General features: G+C 47.5%; 3 protein-coding genes across 10 annotated transcripts in view; 1 reads left to right on the forward strand and 2 right to left on the reverse strand.

The window, feature by feature from the left end:
- LOC135919482 (acetylcholine receptor subunit alpha-like 1) overlaps nt 1-2,122 on the reverse strand; it is an 18,080-nt gene extending 15,958 nt beyond the window's left edge. The window contains exons 1-2 of the mRNA XM_065453336.1: nt 1,723-2,122; nt 288-332 (exon numbers count right to left, since the gene is read on the reverse strand). Of these exons, the coding sequence (XP_065309408.1) occupies nt 288-332; nt 1,723-1,986 (309 nt within the window). The 5' untranslated portion in view covers nt 1,987-2,122. The remainder of the gene's footprint in view (nt 1-287; nt 333-1,722) is intronic.
- LOC135919474 (acetylcholine receptor subunit alpha-like 1) overlaps nt 1-15,239 on the forward strand; it is a 25,594-nt gene extending 10,355 nt beyond the window's left edge. Inside the window, exons 1-7 of one of the 2 annotated variants that reach the window (XM_065453312.1) lie at nt 3,016-3,497; nt 4,250-4,294; nt 5,260-5,369; nt 7,443-7,623; nt 7,994-8,656; nt 12,236-12,430; nt 12,814-15,239. In XM_065453312.1, the coding sequence (XP_065309384.1) occupies nt 3,237-3,497; nt 4,250-4,294; nt 5,260-5,369; nt 7,443-7,623; nt 7,994-8,656; nt 12,236-12,430; nt 12,814-12,999 (1,641 nt within the window). In that variant the 5' untranslated portion in view covers nt 3,016-3,236 and the 3' untranslated portion in view covers nt 13,000-15,239. Of the gene's footprint in view, nt 1-3,015; nt 3,498-4,249; nt 4,295-5,259; nt 5,370-7,442; nt 7,624-7,993; nt 8,657-12,235; nt 12,431-12,813 lie in introns of those variants that run through there. The other variant, XM_065453320.2, reaches the window with a different exon arrangement.
- Nucleotides 15,240-18,718: 3,479 nt separating this feature from the next.
- LOC135920538 (Na(+)/citrate cotransporter-like) overlaps nt 18,719-20,768 on the reverse strand; it is a 42,640-nt gene continuing 40,590 nt past the window's right edge. For all 7 annotated transcript variants that reach the window (XM_070534574.1, XM_070534578.1, XM_070534576.1 and 4 more), the window contains 2 exons: nt 20,021-20,158; nt 18,719-19,247 (listed from right to left, as the gene is read on the reverse strand). In XM_070534574.1, the coding sequence (XP_070390675.1) occupies nt 19,074-19,247; nt 20,021-20,158 (312 nt within the window). In that variant the 3' untranslated portion in view covers nt 18,719-19,073. The remainder of the gene's footprint in view (nt 19,248-20,020; nt 20,159-20,768) is intronic.

The raw sequence follows: 20,768 nt of genomic DNA on the forward strand, positions 1-20,768 counted from the left end.
TTTGTAGAATTTAACTGTATAAATCTGATAGAACGTGCAGCATAGGGAAAAAAAAGAAAGGAAGAAAAAAAGTTCTTGTCTATGTTAAGTATAGCGGGATTGCAGTTGTGGTACATGATGTATTCTGACTAGCATCCGATTGTCACCACTATACAGGTATTACATTGCGTAGGTGGTTCCGACTCGTACACTACGGGCGCTCATAAAGTTTTTCGGTATTTTCTGTGCCGTGCAGAGCGAGAATTCACAGGCAAGAACGATATGAGTAACTTGATTTGCCCACTTACCTGGTTGACCCAAACGTTGGTTGTCATTATCTGGTTCTTTAGGTTCTACGAAGAAAGAGAAATGATGAAAAAAGACGCATTTGATTGCACGTTGAACAATGCACAACTAATAAATAATAACAGATGCACTCTATATCTTTTTTTCTCCTCGCCATCGATTGTATCGTGTCACTTGTTATTACCTGTCTTCTTTCCTTTGATATACGCGGAAAGCTGGTTGTATTTTAGCGTTGTCACAAAGAATTTTCATCGCCACATTGGCTTGTACGGATGCCAGATGCAGTGCCCTTCCTTACCTATTGCGATAATATGGCTTGCTTCAACAGTTTTGTGATTTCTCTTTCGAAAGAGTTCTGTTTTCGCTTGGGGACGGTGTCAGTACAGCAGACAGCCGAGGACTTCGCCTTTAATTTCCTCATGCCTTGCCTTAGCGTACTGCTGTTGGCAGAAAGTTAGATGACGAGGTCGTTCACCGTTTGTTTCCTCAGCATCGCTTCCTAGTTTGCGGAGACGCATGTTCACTGTGTTCGACAAGGAGTGGTGAGCTTACAACAGCAAAACATAGGAGTATGAGGTGTGCTGGTTCTTTCCCAAAACATTACGGATAGAGCACCGGAAAAAAAAAAGATCACCATTTATGTCGTATTTATTCTTAGGTTGCTGTTTTCTAATTAGTTGTGATATGAGAGGTATACCACAGGGTGAACATTGCGTCTTTCCGGGAAATTTAGGAGTGCAGCAGCGGTTAGTTTTTCATTTGTCCAAATATTGACGTTCGTTGCAAGTTTTTCTCAAAGGAATGAGTCTGTAATAATAAATTTCGCCTTGTAAGCGGCAAAAGCAGCTCAGAACCGAGTCGCGCCAGAAAGCATTCTCACTGTAGCCGGAGACGAAGCAGATGGTGAGATGTCAGAAAACGCCGTTGTCACATCGTCAAACAGGCAACACAGGGCCGGAGGCTACAGCGCCTCTGATATCCTTTTGAGACAAGGTACGACACAGTCCGAACGCGAGGGTGGTAAATCTGACCACATGGCGCGGTGAGCGTCAAGAACGCAGCCACGAACGGAAAGAGGGAGGATCTCTGGAGCCCAGTGCACTAGTGCGGCGTCTGGCTCCTGCATCTTTTCTCTGGAGTTGCTTCGTTGCGTTCTTTGTGAGCGCTGCAATGCGCGGTTGTTGCTACGGAATCGAGATGCATGCTTCCCAGAGTAGCGAGAACCAGACCCGGACGCAAGGAGTAGACACTAACACGCACAGAGAAACAACGGGACACCGGTGCAGGAAAGACACGGACACCGTATGTGTGTCCACTCCTAGAGCCCGAGTCCCGCTCGCGCTACGCTAGAAGGCTTTCGCGGCGCGCGTTCTTCGCGTTCATCGTGCCGCCGATGCACGTCGCGCATATAGGCGGGGCGGCTGTCGATAGACGTACCACATCTATGAGCTGGGAGAGCTTGAGCCCCATGCGCACGGTGAGGCGGTCCGAGTTGTTGCTCACGGGTCGGATGAGCCGGTTGTAGCTGCTCATGAGGTCATCGTAAAGCCGCTTGGCGTCCGGGTTCCCCAGGCAGCGGGGCGCGCAGAGCGCTAGCAGAGCCGCGACGAGCAGCTCCGCCGGCCCCGCCATGGATGGAGAACCACGTCGCGCGCCGCCGCCGCCGCCGCGCCGCCGGCCGGGGAACGACCACGACGCCATCGCCCTCCTCCTCTCCACGTCTCCATCCACGCCGACGTCGGGGAATCGATCCGCTGCTCCCGCACCTCCCGACGGAGAAGGAAGAGGATCCGGGAAAAGGAAGAGAGCCTGCCGGCGGCGACCGGCCTCTGCCGGCTGCCGGCCACGCATCTGCCGGAAACATTTGGAAAAGGGGCGATGACAGGCTCGGGGAGAGCCGCTTTGAGAGCACTTGGGTGGACAGCGAAGCACCAGGATATAGTCAATTACGGCCGACAACAACCAGTTGCGACCGAAAGTGGCGCTGCCACCCGATATACTGAAGCGTGCGTAAATGCGAAGGAAAACGAAGAAGCCAGATCGACAGATATACGTTGTATGGAAATTGGATGGGGCATCCCAAAGAGAAAACATTACGAGTGAAAGCGAACCGATGTATCAATAAAGAAGGCCAACTAATGCTGGTATATTAAATTAAGGCTAATATGTTACCACACATACGTCTGAACAGGTCAAGAGTAGTGCGCAAAACGGTGCCGGTGTTTCGAAAACACAGACACTGGGGAAGAACCCAGGTATCGCTGAGTAATAGCAATTGTAGAAGTGATTTCAAGAATCTCCGAGAGAATCAACAGCATGGCAGCTATAAAAGAGAACAATGTTGTTTCACAGAACGCTCGCTATGGTGTAACACTAATCGGTTTCAGAGAGCGAGGCATGCAAAGGAAAAGAGCAAAAGAAGAGCGAGTAACGCAATCTGCGAGGCAAATATACCAGCCTCAGAAGTATTGCTTTGTTGGCTATAAAGGTTTAGTATGTTGCGCAATGGTGTCCTCCCCATTGATTTACGTTTTGCGCACTCGCAAAAATAGCCTGTCACACAATCCCATGTACACGCATACGCGTGGAGGCGCAGACGGACACGCCTACGACGAACCAGAGAAAGCAAACACGCTGTTCCAACAGCGTCTCGCAGCCCCCTACCGGCGTGCTGCAGAGCGACGCTTGGCGATCTCGCTCGGCGGCCGCGCGCGCGGCTCCCTCGCCCTGCGGAAGAGGAGGCATCCGGAGGGAGGATGCGGAGCGCGTTGGCGGAGGAGGGAGGGCGTCGCCGGCGGAGTCGACAGCACGCCGCCGGAGCAGCAGCAGCAGCGGACGCGGTGGCGGCAACGCCGGCGCGGGGACAGCTTCGCCGCCGGGCGCCCACCAGCGCTCACCAGCAGCTGCCCGCGGCCATGCGGCGAGGCATGTAGGCTGGGTGGCGGTGTGCCATGGGCGAGACCCCGTCGAGGACCACGAGCGTGCCGCCTCCGGCCGCTGCGGGCGGCGGGCCGGCATGGCGGCTCCGGCTGTCGGCGCTCATCGTGGCGCTGCTCAGCTGGCGCACGCCGTGCTGCGCGGCCAACGCGGACACCAAGCGCCTCTACCACGACCTCATCAACGGATACAGCTCGCTCATCAGGCCCGTGGGCAACAATTCGGACCGGCTCACGGTCAAGATGGGCCTCCGCCTGTCGCAGCTCATCGACGTGGTGAGCGCGCCATCGATCGCCTCTGCAGCGCTGTGTAGTGCGAAACGCGCGTCCGCGCTGTGGCGAGCTGTCGGCTGCCTGTAGGTCGCGGCGTCGACGTCCCGTTGCAGAAGAACCGTTGAACAAACGTATACCGGGACGCCCGCCGTCTAATTGCGCTTTGGTGTGCGGCGAGTTATCGGCAGCTGTAAACGAGAGGGCACGTAACAGGGCGCTCAGACTTACCGCGAGAGGTAAGACGAAACCGCACTCGTAATGGCAAGCTTTTACTGAACACTGGTCATTCGTTACTGACGGCTTGCTTTTTGGAAAGTGCGCATTTCGCGCACCGTTGTTAGCGGTGGACTTGAGTGAAGTTAATCGTTCATACTATCCCACATAAAAGCTTTGAGAAATGCATTTAGCGGAAAGAAGGAAGGGTGCAGCACTCATGGTGTAAACACTATTTGCATACGAGGCTGACACCTCGTCGGCAGCAGACAAATGTTGGCGATAACTAAAAAGGTTCCTCTCCTGTTCAATGTTTATAACGCACTCGCACGTACACGCACACGCACGCACGCACGCACGCACGCACGCACGCACGCACGCACGCACGCACGCACGCACGCACGCACAGCACCCAAGTAAGATGATCTGTTGGCTGGCCGAATATTAATTGGCCACTCGGCAAGTGCTCACGACTTGCCGGAAAGTTGCCAGAGTGTGTGTTATTGAAAGCGCTGAGAGAGATACGCCTTGCCTCTTTTCAGAACCTCAAGAATCAGATAATGACAACAAACGTATGGGTTGAGCAGGTAAGAGAATACTTTTTATTTCCAATTACTCCGCGAAAGAAGAAGCGCGATACGTGTAGCCGCTTTTTCCTTTTTCTTCTATAGCTCAATCTAAGAGCACCTGCTCCGTAGGAATTGCCTCGATTGTCATGTTTAGCCGGTTTGATGGACTCGTGGTTGTCGTGAGCAACACTTTGTGCCGCTTCAAGCTTTCTTACAGCGACGCTGACGTGTTGGGACAATGTAAAAGAAAGATTGCAAATGCAGTGACGTCCGGAATATAAAAATAGTTTAACCGGTACTGTCGCAAGTTGTTTTCAATCAATCAATCAATCAATCAACCAATCAATCAATCAATCAATCAATCAATCATATATATATATATATATATATATATATATATATATATATATATATATATATATATATATATATATATATATATATATATATATATATATATATATATATATATATATATGATTGTGCATGGGCCTGCACACTACAGTGCGTCTAGTGTTAAAAAAAAGGGAATAGTAAAATGTTTGTGGCGTGGTCATTCATCACTAGCATCCATAGTAGCGAGAAGGTTCAGTGCGCATTAATTGCCGCGTGTGTATCCGACAGCATTTATTGTTTGCTGGCTGTCTTTTGCCGGCGCTCAGCAGTTAGCTAACATTGTAGTCTCTAGTGTCTCAATGCGTGTTAGTTCTTTTATGCATGTGCTGTGGTGGCTAGCAGTATGCATGTGCTCTGCAAAGAAAAATATCAACAAAGTTTTCCATGTTCTTGTTTCGCTCACACCTTAGTGCCTGTCGTATTGCTCCATCACTCACAGGGCGTCGCATCGACTACCGAGGAATGCACTTTGTTGCACTGCTGGGCTGACTACACAAACTTTATTCACAAATAAGATGTGGCGCTGCTGATGCACTGCGGAGGGATAGAGGGCGCGAAGTGAAGATTGCGTTGTGCTCTCTCCGTAGGAGTGGAACGACTACAAGCTCCGCTGGGACCCAGAAGAGTATGGCGGAGTGACGAAAGTCCACGTACCGGCTGAACAAATTTGGTTGCCGGACATTGTTCTTTATAATAAGTGAGTGCCTTCCATGGCCATTTTTTTTCTCCTCACAACGAAAGCATTCCAATACGCCGCCGACAATGTCTGCTCGTATTGTTGGTGCATTTTGCCCTCGAGGTAAACAGATTTCAGAGCTGAGGAGCGTAGAACAATATTTCTAGAAGCAGGTGATTATAGTTACGTGAATGAGAGCAGAAATTTAAATAACGCGCAATATTTGTACAGTGATATTGACAGGTGTACATATTTGTATTTTTAATTAAAATTAAATTACGGGGTTTTACGTGCCAAAAGCACTTTGTGATTATGAAGCACGCCGTAATGGAGGACTCCGGAAATTCGGACCGCCTGGGTTTTATTAACGCGCACTTAAATCTAAGTACACGGGTGTTTTCGCCCCCATCGAAATGCGACCATCGTCGCCGGAATTAGATCCTACGACCTCTTGCTTAGCAGCCCAACACCATAGCCTACTGAGCAACCGCGGCGGGTTGTTCTTATTTTTTTTTTATTTTCTGGGGATCGCATTTCACCCGCTAACAATCTAATGTTATCGCTCAGCGTAAGACGCGGGCTCCTTAACGCTATCGCGTTAAAAAAACACCGACAGCGCATGTGCTTTATGTTAGCTCTTCTCAGACTGAAATATTGAAAGTGCGACACAATAACAGGAGGTCGACCCACGCAAGAGGCCACGTTTCTACCAGAAATCTCGCCTTCGTGCATAGTGTTCTTTAGCTTCGCCTTTAAGAGTGGAACGCTTAAAGGCGAAGCTAAAGCGTCTTCCAAATTTTGGCGTTATTGTTATTGTTGCATTTATTTAAGACAATATGCGTGCAGGTCCATCGCCTTATTACCTTACCTGCCAACCTGCTAGATCTAAAATTCATAAAAATTTCGCAAACGGGGAAGGGGGAGGGGGGGCGAGGGAGTATGGCACGCATATTTAAGAGCTTTGTGCCCTGAGTACACATCTTTTCTAGCATACATGCGCGCTTTTTTATTGATTTACATTCAGACGCAGCCCACAAGCAGCAGCAAAGAGCAGAGACTGAGAAGCAGCACATTCTCATTAGATCGCACTGCCTTTTTCAGCGACTTTGCTGTTGCCGATTTCGCCTGTTTCGGGAACTACACTGAATAATATATACTGAATAATGCCTCAATATGGCGGCGCAAGTAACGCATAATTCCATTTTTGCGCGCAGTTTTCTGATATTTCGCGTCACCCTATCCATCAACACCTTTAAAACTTCTTTTTCGGCAACGCTATTTATTTTTCATAAAACATGAAGCATCACTCGTAAAATCTAAGAACGGGCCCACATTCGTGAACCTATCGAAAAATTTGGTAGAGTTTGCAAGTATGCTATTAATGAAAGCAGAGCCAAACCCTTGACATCTTGTTCGCCTACATTGATTCAATTTCGACTGCATAACGAAACTCTGACTATCATTCGGACTCAAATGCATGTTTCATATTCGAAGAGTTAAAACAAGATGACAAGTAATATTTTCTTTTGGTAGGTTTTTCTGCCTTCTTTCTGTTATGACGTTTCTCTTCCCTGTTCCAGTCCTTGCAGATTAACATTTAGGTGAATACTTCTACATTGGCACATGTCTCTGCGTCTAAATTCGGAGCTTTCTCCTTGCTGAGTTTAACTTCTTCCTAATTTGTCAGCCATATTTGCTGAAATTTCTCTTCTGTTCCAGGACCTCATGCTTAATAATCCAATCACATCTATTTTGTACCGTATTACTGGTTAGTTTGTCCGAGGTCTGACGGTTTCGCAAGTCGGCACGACAGTCGAAAACTAGGATATATGTGGCTCAAGTAGGCACTATCAAAGTTATGCTCTGTCATTTTTCTTCGCGACTTTGAAGTGACGTATTTGTACACGACAAGACTTCTGTGTCACAGCTTTCCGTCACCACACATGCCAGAGAGACGATACTACCTAAAATCTTAATTTGGACTTCAGAAATGTGACACTGCAGTTTGCGTAGCATGTCGTACATTGTGTTTGTGATGCGTCGCCAAAATATGACATTCGCTCCTGTCTCCACCGTGCACTTTTCTGTGGGCAGCGCTGATGGAAACTACGAGGTGACCATCATGACCAAAGCCATTCTCCATTCGGATGGCCTCGTCATCTGGAAGCCACCCGCAATCTACAAAAGTTCCTGCGAGATAGACGTGCAATATTTTCCATTTGACCAGCAGACCTGCTTCATGAAGTTTGGATCCTGGACCTATGACGGATACACGGTTAGTGCCCACCTATGACCCCTTGCGCGCACCGGACTGGCGGTGTGTTTATTGCGTGTAGCACTGCTCAATGCTACTGTCTGAAATGCGCAGGCCAATGTAGAACACTGGCCAGCGTTTAGAGTATCTGTAAAGAAGCCCACGCGTCTTGTCTTGGCGCTCACCTCAGTTGTTTTAACAGGTGCTTGCAAAAGGGTGGGCATAAGCACGCAGCAGTGGCAAAAGAGCTTGAAAAGAAATTGCTTGGTTGATGTGTCATTTGCTAAGCCTCTGTTTTCTGAACAGGCACAGAAAACAGGCACTGTGTGCCGTCCCTTGACGCCAAATAAATAGAGATAAAAGCTTGAGTCGGAGTTGTGCACACTTGCAGGTCGACTTGAAGCACAAGCACCAGCGCGACGATTCCAACGACATCGCGGTGGGCATCGACCTGTCCGAATTCTACCTGAGCGTCGAGTGGGACATCATGGCGGTGCCCGCGCGGCGCAAGGAGAAGTTCTACTCGTGCTGCGAGGAGCCCTTTCCGGACATCACCTTCAACATCACGCTGCGGCGCAAAACCCTGTTCTACACCGTCAACCTGATCATCCCCTGCGTGGCCATCTCTTTCCTCTCCGTGCTGGTGTTCTACCTGCCCTCGGACTCCGGCGAGAAGGTCTCGCTCTCCATCTCCATCATGCTCTCGCTGGGCGTCTTCTTCCTGCTCCTCTCCGAAATCATCCCGCCCACGTCGCTGGCCGTGCCCTTGCTCGGCAAGTACTTGCTCTTCACCATGGTGCTCGTCTCCCTCTCCGTCTTCGTCACCATCGCCGTGCTCAACGTCAACTTCCGCTCGCCGGCGACGCACAAGATGGCGCCCTGGGTCAAGCACGTCTTCCTGAAGGTCCTGCCCCCCGTTCTCCTCATGAAACGGCCCCAAGACGATGATGACGATGACGATGCCAGTGCCATGGGCTTCGATGCCACGCCGTCCGCCGACAACCGAGCTCCGCCGTCTCCTCCGCCGCCGCCACCGCCACCACCGCCGCTACAGGTACGCGCGCTGTGTGCGCACGGCACGCTCGTTTTCCCATTCTTTACGGGGAGCGCTAAACGACGGGACGTCAAGTTCCAACCCTTCCGTGATGTTTACTGAGGCGCCCTGTGGCCTGCTATACGTACTACCTGTCAGGGAGACAGGAAGCGGAGTGAAAGGACTGAGTGAAGAGGGGTTCACTATGCATTTGCACGATGAATAAAACGTATGTCGAGGCGACATTTTGCAATGCCTAAGCAATCACACATGCCCCTTGTTTGTGCCTGCTCCTGAACGCATATCGCTATGCATGTGTATAAAAATGGACGCAAGTCGATACAGTCGTCAATGGTCAATTAAGCATGTGCTACGGTGATTTCAACGTAACGAGATGTTTGGCATGCAAGGCACGTGCGATGAGGCATGCAGGTACAAATGAGTTTTAGTTTGAGTTGCAGTTTATTAAACCACATGGCAGGTACATAAGAGTACACATAAGCCTGGTTAGGTGCGATGGGCAAAAAGCTGCACTCGACAGCTTGGGTGGCCCCATAACCCGGAAAACAAAATTACAAAATTACAGGCAGCGGAGAGCGACAATACAAAAGGAACACGCATGTGGCCCGTCACAGCAAAGCATAAAATAAACCTCTGAAATACATCAAAAGCATTAAATAATAAATCAATAGATAATTCCATGACACTAATTAACCATCACAAAGATGACCTAATATTACACGAATAGCACATTCAGGACATCCTATACGTAGCATATCAGTTTTGGACAAGATACGTAAACTGTTAATTTCCACTTGTTCAGTAAGCTTGGAAGACAAATGTAATGTTTGCAGTCCATAATTAGCACCAGGACATGGTACATACCAATTCTCTGTATGTCGAGCTAGGCGACTGGCCGGATTTGGTCGCAAATCGGCCAACGTACGTAAGAGGGTACTTCCTCTGCGTTTTTATGACTTAACAGTTGACGAAAGCTTGTATTCATAACTGTTTACTCCTAAAATTCTGTACTTTATAAACAATGGAGCGGTGTGTGCGCGTTATGTGATGTACCTTCAATACACCGCAGGGCATGTTTTTGCAGCACGACCAGATTATTTAATGATGCTTTAGAGCCTGTCGACCAAACCAGATCACAATATTATAGATGTGCAGTAAAATGAACTTTATATAATAATAGTTTTTGTTTTACAGGTAATATATTCTGACACTGGCGCAACACACCTAAAGCTCTGCAAAGTTTATGGCTTATGTGTTCAGTATGGTAATTCTATGCCATATGTTCGTAAAAGAGAACACCGGGAGTTTTAACAGTTTGGGAAAGTTCAATTTCATTATTATTTAGGGTTAGCTTGAGAGACGTTTCGTATAATTCGGATTTCGCACGGAACAGTACAGCCATGATTTTAAAGCAATTAATGTGTAGTGAACTTGCTATAGTCCATGTATAGTCCATGCATATATTTTATTTAGTACTTGATTTGCCGACACCATGAGGTCATCAGGAATTAAAAGAATATATATATAGACTGGTGTAATCCGCGTAGAATACATAATCTACAGAGCTGTCAACTTGTACAATATCATTAATAAAAGTATTAAATAAAAGTGGTCCCAATATGCTGCCTTCGGGTACCCCATCCTTAACTTTCGTGGTTGATGACAGCTCTCGTTTGATTGATACGCACTGTTGCTGATTTGATAAATAGCTTTTTATTAAAGTTAAGATTACACCCGAACGCCATAACATTGGAGTTTTTTTGACATTTTAAAATGATTTATCCTGTCAAACCTTGGAGAAATCTAGGAATATTCTTAGGGTAAGTTTTTGTGCTTGTATATTTCTTAGAATCAATTCCTGACTGAAAGCCGAACTGTAGCGACGTAATAACGTTATGTCTATTAAAAACCTTAGACAGTCGAATGAAAATAAGTTTTTCGCACCCCCTAGAAAAAACCGGCAAAATTGAAATCAGTCTATAGTTTGTTAAAATGCTCCTGTCTCCGTACTTAAGCGGTTTTCACTGTCTGGGGAAACACTTCTGTGTTAAACGCGAGATTATAAATGTGTACTAAGCAGGTATATATGTGATCTAAGATAAATATTATAGGTTCTAATTTTTGGCCACCTATTACTTTTACTTTTACTCATCATGAAATTTCGAAAAACACTTTTCACCTCCTGTGCGTCTGTGGGATTTGCAAACGAAGAGTCAGTCAGAGCGGGAGGCAAATAAGCTAATGAATCGCAATTATGAGTACTGTCAACCAATGAGTTAAAATACTCATTGAACTTGTTCGCTAGCACTATACCGTTACATAATTAATTGTTGATAGACAGCTCACAAATATCGTTAGTCACTTGTTTAATAGATATGATAGAATTCAGTTTATTCCACGTTTGTTTGGAATCAATGACACCATCAAACATCATGAAGTAATAATTACATTAAGCTTGTTTTTGTATTTTAGTGAGTTTGTTTCTGTATACTTTAAAAGCTTTAAATTTATCCGGGTCTCGCTTTATCAGGAGCTCTCGATATAGCCTATTTTTTTCTTTTATCATGTTAAGTATTGTTGAAGAAATCCAAGGTTTTCACGCCCGCCTTGGTCTCTTAAAAGTTTTGTAAGCAAATTTTTTTTATATAAACAGAACACAGGGTATCAATAAAACCATTATAACCGGAATCAGAGGAGGAACAAGATAGAACGTTACTCCAATTTATTGTGCTAATTGCGTCTCTGAAAGAAGATAGTGTTCGTGGATTTATTTGCTGAAATTAAGCGGCAGGAAGGGTTTGACTCCTTTTATTAATTATGTTGTCAAAGACTAAATATATGGATCGCTTATTGGGGCATCAAGGTCGCCTGCCCGTCTTGTACTATTTGTATTATTCGTAATGAGCAAGTCTAGTAGAGTAGAACTGGTATCGGTAATACGCGTTGGGATAGCGACTACGTTTCTTAAGGAAAAGGAAGCAAGAATGTCTGAAAATCTCGTCTGTTTAGATGTATTGCTCAACATATCTACGTTAAAGTCTCCTCCCAGCAGTAATGTATAATTAAGCTCGTTTACAATGGGAAATAGATTTTCTAAATATTGAATAAGTGAATCAATATTGTCATCAGGTGGCATGTACATTACTACAAACATGTAGCTCTGATACGTTAAGGCTAACGAATCAATCTCCTCTGTACACAGAGACAAATCTCCAGCAAATTCATACACAAATCGAGCATTTACATATCGAAGTAACTTCATTTTAGACGATGGAGTGCACCATGACCTGTTGACCGCTACAGCACTCTTACGTCTTCATAGGCTTTCCTGAGGTCTTGCCCTAAAAGCTAGTGACTTTCCAACAGCGAAAGAAACATGTCGACATGGTTGATAACAGAACATAATATCGGAAGCCAAACTACGAACGTGAAGGTTTATGCTTGTGCAGAATTTTTCTAGTAGCTTCTTGAAGTGGCGACACTTTTCGTTGCTTTCAGCGCCGGTCGGCAGCTTCGATAACCAGTTCTCCGCATTTTCCCCCCGTCCATCGTCATGCGAGACTTCGCCGCTGTGCGCAGGAACTGACGCTGTGCGCGTACCACTCCGCCGAGCCGCCCGAGAGCGGCGGGGACGACGCCTCTCCGCGGGCGTTGCCTTCGCCTCCCGATGGCGGCGCCGACCCGGGAGCCCTGCTCGACCAGGACTTGGCCAGGCCCGTGTTCAACGTGCGCTTCATCGCGCAGCACATGGAGAATGCCGACCACTTTGACCAGGTGCGCCGAATGCCCGACGTGGTGTCTCTCAGTGAATGTCGGCGCGCTGCTTGCCTGTAACGCGCCGACATTTTGCGGACGCTCTCTCTAGTTGACGCCGATCCTTACTTCGCTTATGGAGAAGATATTCACGGAGAGGAAGGCCTGGAAGGACGTGCATGCCTGGAAGGGCGTCGCGCTTTTTTTTTCTTTGCGGAATATATTTTACAAGGGTGGTAGTACGTGGTTTCGGTAGTAGGTGATTTCGATGGTATGTTTTTTTAGAGAAAGCTTGCGAAGGAGCACGTTTATTGCGCACGGCATCACGAGAGCTGCAGCAGCAGACATGTTCGCAGCGATCCTGGCCCAATAAATATCTCACGTGGCTCGAACGCGCGTTGCAGGTCATAGAAGACTGGCGTTACGTGGCCATGGTCCTGGACCGACTATTCCTGCTGCTGTTCACGTTCACGTGCGTCGTGGGCTCAGCCTGCATCATCCTCGAGGCGCCCTCGCTGTTCGACGACAAGCTCCCGATTGACATCCTCATGTCCAAGGTGGCTCCGCGACTGCGGCGCATCCACGACTGAGCCTGCCGATATCGGTCGGCCGAAGACGCTTCCCCCACCAGAAGCCCTTCCCCGACACTCGTCCGGGCCAGATGATAGCGTCGCTTCACGCTCTCGCTTTGCGAGTTGGACGTCGTCAGCCCAATCCTCGACCTGCTGAAAGAGGACTGTGACACGAGTGATGAGAGAGTGCGTGGCTGTGAAAGAGAGACTTGAGACTTTACTGTTTGTAGTGAGCAGAGTCAAAGCGGGGCACAACTGTGGCCGAGAAAAAAAAAAAGGAACGGGACACACTCGAGGTGGGGCGATACAGTCTAGATATTTTGTACGTTCGCCCGCTTCGTAACGCGAGCCCTAGACGAACAAAAAAATATTTTGCCGGGGAGCCTTTCTCCTCTGTCTTTCGCTTTTATTTTTCAGGGTTTTTAACGCTCTTTCAACGCGGAGTTACATATAAAATGGTAACGCGGTCTTCGAATAGCGCCGTCGTCCGCCTCGCGTCGTCTTCGGTTTCGCTTGAGCCCCCTCCCTTTCACATCCTGTGCTCACCCAACGATATCGCTCACTATCCAGTCCTAATTTCCTAATCTATCCTCGTTTACTGGTTTAGTTTATGAGTGCGCGAGTTGGCGGGTTGGTACCGACTTTGCTTTCAGATTCCTTTTTTTTTTAATTGTGCTCAGCCTGATGCTGCCTGTAGGTGCGAGTCTGGAAAGTGACGCCTGCCGGGTGTACTGTTTTCCCGGTTGCCACTTTCATCTGTCATGCACTGGAGACAAGCACGACCCATTTCCGAGTTTTCAGCCTGGAAACCATTTAGTATTCGAGTGAAAGTTGTCAGTGCTTGTAGTAGGCTTGATGTGTGTTACTGCTGGCCGCCCCGTTTCTTTCCCTCCCCCCAGTACGCACTGTTTCCTTTTGTTTTTGTGAGCGGAGTCGCCTTGTTGTTACGCGTAGGAACGAGCGCCCGTGGGGGGCCGAGATTTCGCTGGACTCGTGCGGCACGCAGGTCGCTGATTATATAGGACGTCTTTAAGGCAATTTAATTATTTATTTATTTTGAAGTGCTCCTAAAGGCCTTCTTACGATGGTATTACAGACGGGTGGGTGTCACAGAATCAGGTAATAGATAAATACAAACACATTTGCAGGTAATGCAATACATCAGACATCACAATGGAATGAAAACTCCAGTTCGTCTGACTGGAAGACTTTTTTTTTTTACTGCCATTAGATAGATGTTCGTTGAAGTCCTAAAGCGACGAAATCAATGAATCCCGTACACCACAATGAATACGCAGCGTTTGAAAGTAGTAAATGAGGCGAAATCGCAAATTAAGTACGCCAAGCTAAGATTCTAAGGTGCTTTATCCTGAAGTTTCTGGTGCGTCTCTATTTAAAAACGTTGGCAAAATTTATCAGAAATAACCGAAACGCAAGGAACACGTTTTTGTTTTGGCTTATTACCAGCACAACTACTCCCAAGAAGCCATTGTGGAAGGATATAATTCTGTTGCAGAGGATAGGATAGGACAAAACACTCTATTTATAATCCATGACAACGCATCAGCGACCTGGTGACCCGTGTGTGATTCAGAAGAACAGTTTACAAAGAAAACAGATAATAGGACAACGCGTAGGTAACACAACAAAGCATGAGCTAGCGTGTCAAGGCTAGACACTTCGTATTACCTCAGTTCTTGAAACAGCAAAACACCGCCGTGGTTGCTCAGTGGCTATGGTGTTGGGATGCTATAAGCACGAGGTCGCGGGATCAAATCCGGCCCACGGCGGCCGCATTTCGGTGGGGACGAAATGTGAAAACACCCCTGTACTTCGGTTTAGCTGCGCGTTAAAGTACCCCAGGTGGTCCAAATTTCCGGAGTGTCCCACTAAGGCGGGCCTCATAATCAGATCGTGGTTCCGGCCCGTAAAACCTCGTAATTTCTTAAACGGCAAAACGGCAATGAATTGATTGCTCCGGTGGTGGACGCTGGCACGCCCACGACGCCCGAGCGGCGCGTGACGCGCGATTTGGGCGAGCTCTCCCCCTCCCCGCAGTATGGCGCCGGTGCGAAAACGTTCAGCCTGTGCTTAGCCCAGTGGATTGTTGCGTCGTAGCATTCCGGGATCAGGCTTTGCTTCCAGTTTAATCTGTGTCGGTGAATGCGAGCTTGTGGCAAAGACGCAAGCCAGAGATAGTTGTCTTCGAGGACTATTTCTGTAGCGTTGTTTCCTAATAAAGTGCGTTGCCATGCTGCTGCGCGCCTTTGTTGGAATTGATGATATCTCCGCACTCCTGACGCGCGCCGTGTCAACACCGAGATTACTAAAAAACGAACAATGTCGCGAAATCTATGGAGCGACGTTTGAACAACGCGCTCGTTGGCCCTGAAAGAACGAAACATAGTTGAAGGTGAAAGCGTGACGCTTCTGTGATATGAAATCACACTTCTCTGATCGTGGAGAAGAGTGTGATATTGTTTGTGTCTTTGTAAAGTAATATCTCATTATGTGTGTTCAATTGCCTTTACGAACACGTGCCGTATATCGAGACTGCAACAATAACAGCATGTGTTGACATATGCAGTACTATTTGGTGTTAATTCGCCATCACTGCCTCGAAGGAATAGCATGCTCGGCTGTTCAGCACACTGACGTAGACGGCACTTCATTGGCCATCAGTTAACGCAATTTTTTTTTTTAGAAGGAACGAAGGGTGTGTCAGCACCCTGCAGTGGCGCCTCCAGATTGGAGCAAGGACTGAAAGACGGATTACCCAGCTAGGCACCCAGAAAATAGTGGTCCGTCCCTCTCCGGGAGTTTACAGCTCCGTAGTTTGGCCGAGTCTGCAAAGCTGTGCACGCCAGCTTTGCAATTGCCAGCTTCGAATACACGTCTTCCATCCACAGGTCCTACACTATAGATCGAAGGGATGTTAGGATCCCTGCAAAAATCTAGATGATATTCGCTGGAAGTAAACAAGGTGGCATTATCGAGCGCATGGTACACGACGAAAAGAAAACGTCCAAGTTAAAGCACATTGTCGAGAGGGATTGAGATACCTTTTTTAATTTCATAAATGATACAAAGATATCGTCATGCTATTTGGGTTATTTTTCTCATCATAATTGACAACTTAATAAGTAGATTCACAATAAACGAGTTTACACAATTAGGCTCCTTAATTTTGAATATTTGTTGATGTGATAATAATATTCTTTTGATATCTTCTCTTTAAAAAAATTATGATTATTTTTTCTATTGCCTCCTGATTCATGGCCTGTCTTGCGTAATGGATTTCGCCATGTCACGTATATATCAATCAACCCTAGAAAAGTTCGCAAATGCACGGGAGCGAATAAAGTGCACTATGTTGCACTACCTAGCCTGTTATCGTGAAACCTCGGATCGAAGCTCCAATCCAAAAACCTCTGTAACGACTTTAACCGCAAGTCTTAGCAGACTGAACATTTTGTCGCGCGCCTCCAGCTTAGTACTATAAACTAGAGGTGCTCGACAAAGTGTCCACAGTCAGCAACGTGCAACGTCTTAGACGGGTCAGCGATAATTCAATGTCCCGTCTAAGATATGCGGTTTTTAAACCTACAAGGACAAACCAACCAGCCCAGCAACACGTTATACTAACGTGCAACGCAATCGCTCCGTCAGTCAACGTTATTGATGTCAGCGGGAAGAAACCGCAGGTAAGTGCACAAAGGAAGGGCACACATACATAAACAAACCTCACTTACGGATGAGTAAATTCTCAGAAACTGCAATATTAAAATGATTCCTCAGTCCTTGTCAGAATACCAAGAAAAAGTTCAGATAATAAAACAAAACATTAAAACGCAAAGTGCGAACAACAACATATATAGAGCGTGCACGCAGAACGCACGTGGTGAAAGTTCGAATTGTAAGAGAGGAAATGTCCACCTTGTTAGAAAAAAATTGAACGCATGCTTACGCTGTGCTTTATTAACGAAAACATTCACGGGCTTTAGGGTTCCTGAAATTTCGGTGCCCTTTCCTCACTCTGTTTTTTGGGACACATGTTTCGACTCGATATGTGTATATATTTACTCCACCTTCAGTATGCGGTGTCCCGTGTCGGAAGAAAAAAGAAAAAAAGAACGTGTGCCTGAAGGTCTCCGATAAATCAACCAGCCAAATAGCTCGGTTTTTCAGGCTGTGATATTTGCACAGTTCAAGGAAATCGTCTAGGAAATACCCAGTTCACCAAGGAAATGATAGTTTTCTGGGGCCCTATAAAGTAAAACTATTCCAATATGTTTTTATTCCAATTTCCTGACGTCAAATTTGCGTAAACGCCGACGCAAGCATCGGGCGGTCACTCGCAGGGTTGTCTGAACAGACCAATCAAACGCTCTCCTCGTTCATAGGAGATCACTTTTGTTTGCTAGAAAAACGAATAACATTGCCTACACTGAGCGGCTTGTCTTGTCTAATTGGCTCACAAGTGGCGAGGAGAACGCTCAAGTGGAGAGGGATTCCTTGGGGTCGAGCCACTGCACTGAAAATCGGTAACCCGATGAATAGGGTGGTGCTGGAGTCTGCGATTGGTCCGCTTTCCCTTAATTAGCTTGCGGTGGCTCGTCGACAATCGCGGTGGCATGCAGCGGAAGCTTAGGAATGAAGCTAAAACGGATCCTCAGCAAAGAAGAGTTGGCAGAACGAGGTCGTAAAAGTGCCGAAAGTGCTCGAAAATGTTACGCGGCCACGCAAGAAGTTTTATTGCACACAAATAAACCCATGTTCTCCGGCAGGAGCGAGAGCCAGTACCTGAGCCATCGGCGGCAGCCATCTTTTATTCCTTTCGGAACAGAGCAGCCTGCGACTATTTTAAAAAATCGGTTTTGTTCGGCATTTTAATGTATCTTTAACGCGTACACGTCACTTTGACGCGGCGAGTTTTCGCGGTTTCGTGACGTCGCGTGACAGGCAGGTGAAGTGGGTGCAGCCCGAAAACTTTTGACCAATAGCCGAGGGCTGATGGCGAAAAGGCGTCGAATCAGAAATAGCTTTTCCTTTAGTTCGATCAAATTATGCATAATCAGTGTGTACACGTCATATCAGATGGTGAGGTATCGCGGTCACAGTCAGTGCTGTCTGTACACGCCCTTATTTAGCGTGTGTGCTTTTTAAAGCAATTTGTCGTGGAACACTACCTATTGATATTTCTTCTTTCCGAGCACTATAACCCGATACTGAAGGTGAAATAAATATAAACACCTTTTTTCGCCGAGACACATGTTCGATAAAAGCGATGAAGGAAAAACAGAAGCTCGTTGACTTACCTACCCGCACATGCTGTATAGAGTTCGACAGAGATCTGCCTACAACGGAAAAAAAGAACTTATGCTACTAGGTGCCCCTGATCAAGGAGTAAACGAACGCGCGCGCACGCACGCACGGACGCACGCACGCACGCACGCACGCACGCACGCACGCACGCACGCACGCACGCACACACACACACACAGAGAGAGAGAGAGAGAGAGAGAGATCGTCAAGCCTGCATATGTCTGCAGACCACACCGTAGCTGTCTATGCGCGCGGCTGACACCTGGACACTGGTCAGCAATATAAAGAAGGAGTAGGATGGGCGGAAAGATGACAGAGCTAGGACGGGAAAGAGTTCGAGGAGCTGACAGCCCTGCTAATTTTTTGACGTTTCGGAGGGTAGTCTGAAGAGTAGAAAAAGACCACAGCAATATAGCTTAGAAAATAGAACTATATGTTTGACATACATGCACCAGCAGAATGAAAGAATCATGGTCGAATGTTTTTGGCAAAAGAGCGCGGCCGAGGTCTGAGCGAGTTGCGGCCTCGCTTAGGAGCGCAGCCTTTACCGATCACGCGCAACGTGCGCGAAAACGCCTTCATGTCTTCCAGGAGGCTCGACAACAGGTGTGGTAGGGCAACAGCCGTCGTTGCACTTAAGCGTTCCGTAAGCATGCGTAGATCAAGAAAGAAATGCAACAAGGTTTTCGCGAACAAGCAACCGGCAGTTCGGCGTGGCCCGTCACGGCGCAGCGCACGGGAGGCGCGTCTGCGAGCTGCGCAGCGTTTCAGAGTCCCCGGAGGAGCCGCTGGATGGCAGCGGTGGAGGAGGCGTTGGGCGCCGGCCGCTGTTGCGCCCAGCTGGGCAACTCGCTCCACGAGAACAGCATCTCGCCCACCGTGTTCATCGAGAAGATGAGTGACGTCACCGTCACCAGCTTCACCACCGTGCCGTGGATGAGCTGCAGCATTGAGAGTGACATATGATGAAAGAGGACTGTATAGTCTCGCGCCCGTACCAGCGTGTGGACAACAGCTCGATACTCTCTCGAGAGCAATGACAGGGACAATCTCTCCCCCCTCACCCCTGAAAAAAAAGACACACATATCTTATATTGTGTGTTGACTGAGGTTCACGTTAACGAACCCTCGGTGGTCAAAATTAACTCGATACCCTTCACTACAGCGCCCAAACCAACTGTGTAATTTCGGGATGTTGAAGTGCATAATTTATTATTAATTAAGGCAATCGCGCAACGCGATTTACATTCACAATGGCAGAACAACCCCGACACTGACGCGTAACTTTATCCAGAGGTAGAACAAACATATGTACGCGTATTAACAAGCAACGTATTTCGCCGCCGTTTCTTTATTACGTGCTCTCAAAGCCGCAGCATTAAGAAGGGTGTCTAGCAAAGGGTTATACTTTAAATACTTGCCTTCAATTGGGCAGTCACGAAATGCCCCAAAAGTTATTCATTAGAACTTTATTAAGAATTCGTTCTGAGAAAATTATATTGACGATTATTGCGCGAGTTGTGATGTTTGCTATCGCTGTGACCAAAAAATTTTCATTTTGTCTCGAATTCCTTTTTTTTTAAATAATCAAGGAGACAGCCACCACTGAAGCGCACGATATGGCGGTGACCCTGATTTTTGTCGCAGGCAGATGCAGCGCGCACGCAAGGGCTGCGCTGGTGGTGCGTGGACGGTCGAACGCGACGTGGCTCACCATCTTGCGCCGGCTCGGAGTGAGCACGTCGTCGAGGATGGCGATCGACATGGCGGCCGTGGGAAGGACGAGCGTCGTGGACGACGCGACCGCCACGGGAATGGCGAAGTACAGCGGGTTGCAGGGTATCTTCAGGGCCTGCACAAACAGGGGGTCACATTCACCTGACAGCATACCGCAAAGCTATGTGAACCATTCCTATATACTAAATGGCTCTGGACCGTTCCTGAATCTTCCTCCACTTTGAGGATTTCTGCGGAGCTGATCTGACACACGCGGTGCCCCTACGCTTCAAGTTATCGATTATTTCTGCTTCATCCTGCAATCTGATAGCCTCCTGATTCGCCGAAATCCAAGAGTGACCACCCAGGAGTGGCGTTTGTGCCGGGTTCCGCGTCCGTTACGAATTTTTAAAAGTGCAAAGCTTTCAAATTTCTGAGAATCCCGCATAGGTTTCCTCTGTAGAAGCGCGCTACCATCGGGCGGATGATATATTTTCCTTTCATGAAGTTTTTTTCAGATTGAGGATTTCCGCAGGACTGATTTGCCATAGACGCTTGTCAGGTTTCATCAGACTTACTGCATTCTGGAGATTGGTGCATATAAACGACCTATGCGCATGTGTACTTGCAGAACTTGGGCGCGTTTCTCCCAACTTGCCTGTCGGATTCTCCAAACGCTTGGTGCGGGCTTTTGTGCTTGGGAATATTCGTGGGTTTTTATTGTCTGTATAGTGATTTGGAGACAT

Source organism: Dermacentor albipictus, chromosome 2 (assembly GCF_038994185.2).
Source record: "Dermacentor albipictus isolate Rhodes 1998 colony chromosome 2, USDA_Dalb.pri_finalv2, whole genome shotgun sequence".
Taxonomy (NCBI): domain Eukaryota; kingdom Metazoa; phylum Arthropoda; class Arachnida; order Ixodida; family Ixodidae; genus Dermacentor; species Dermacentor albipictus.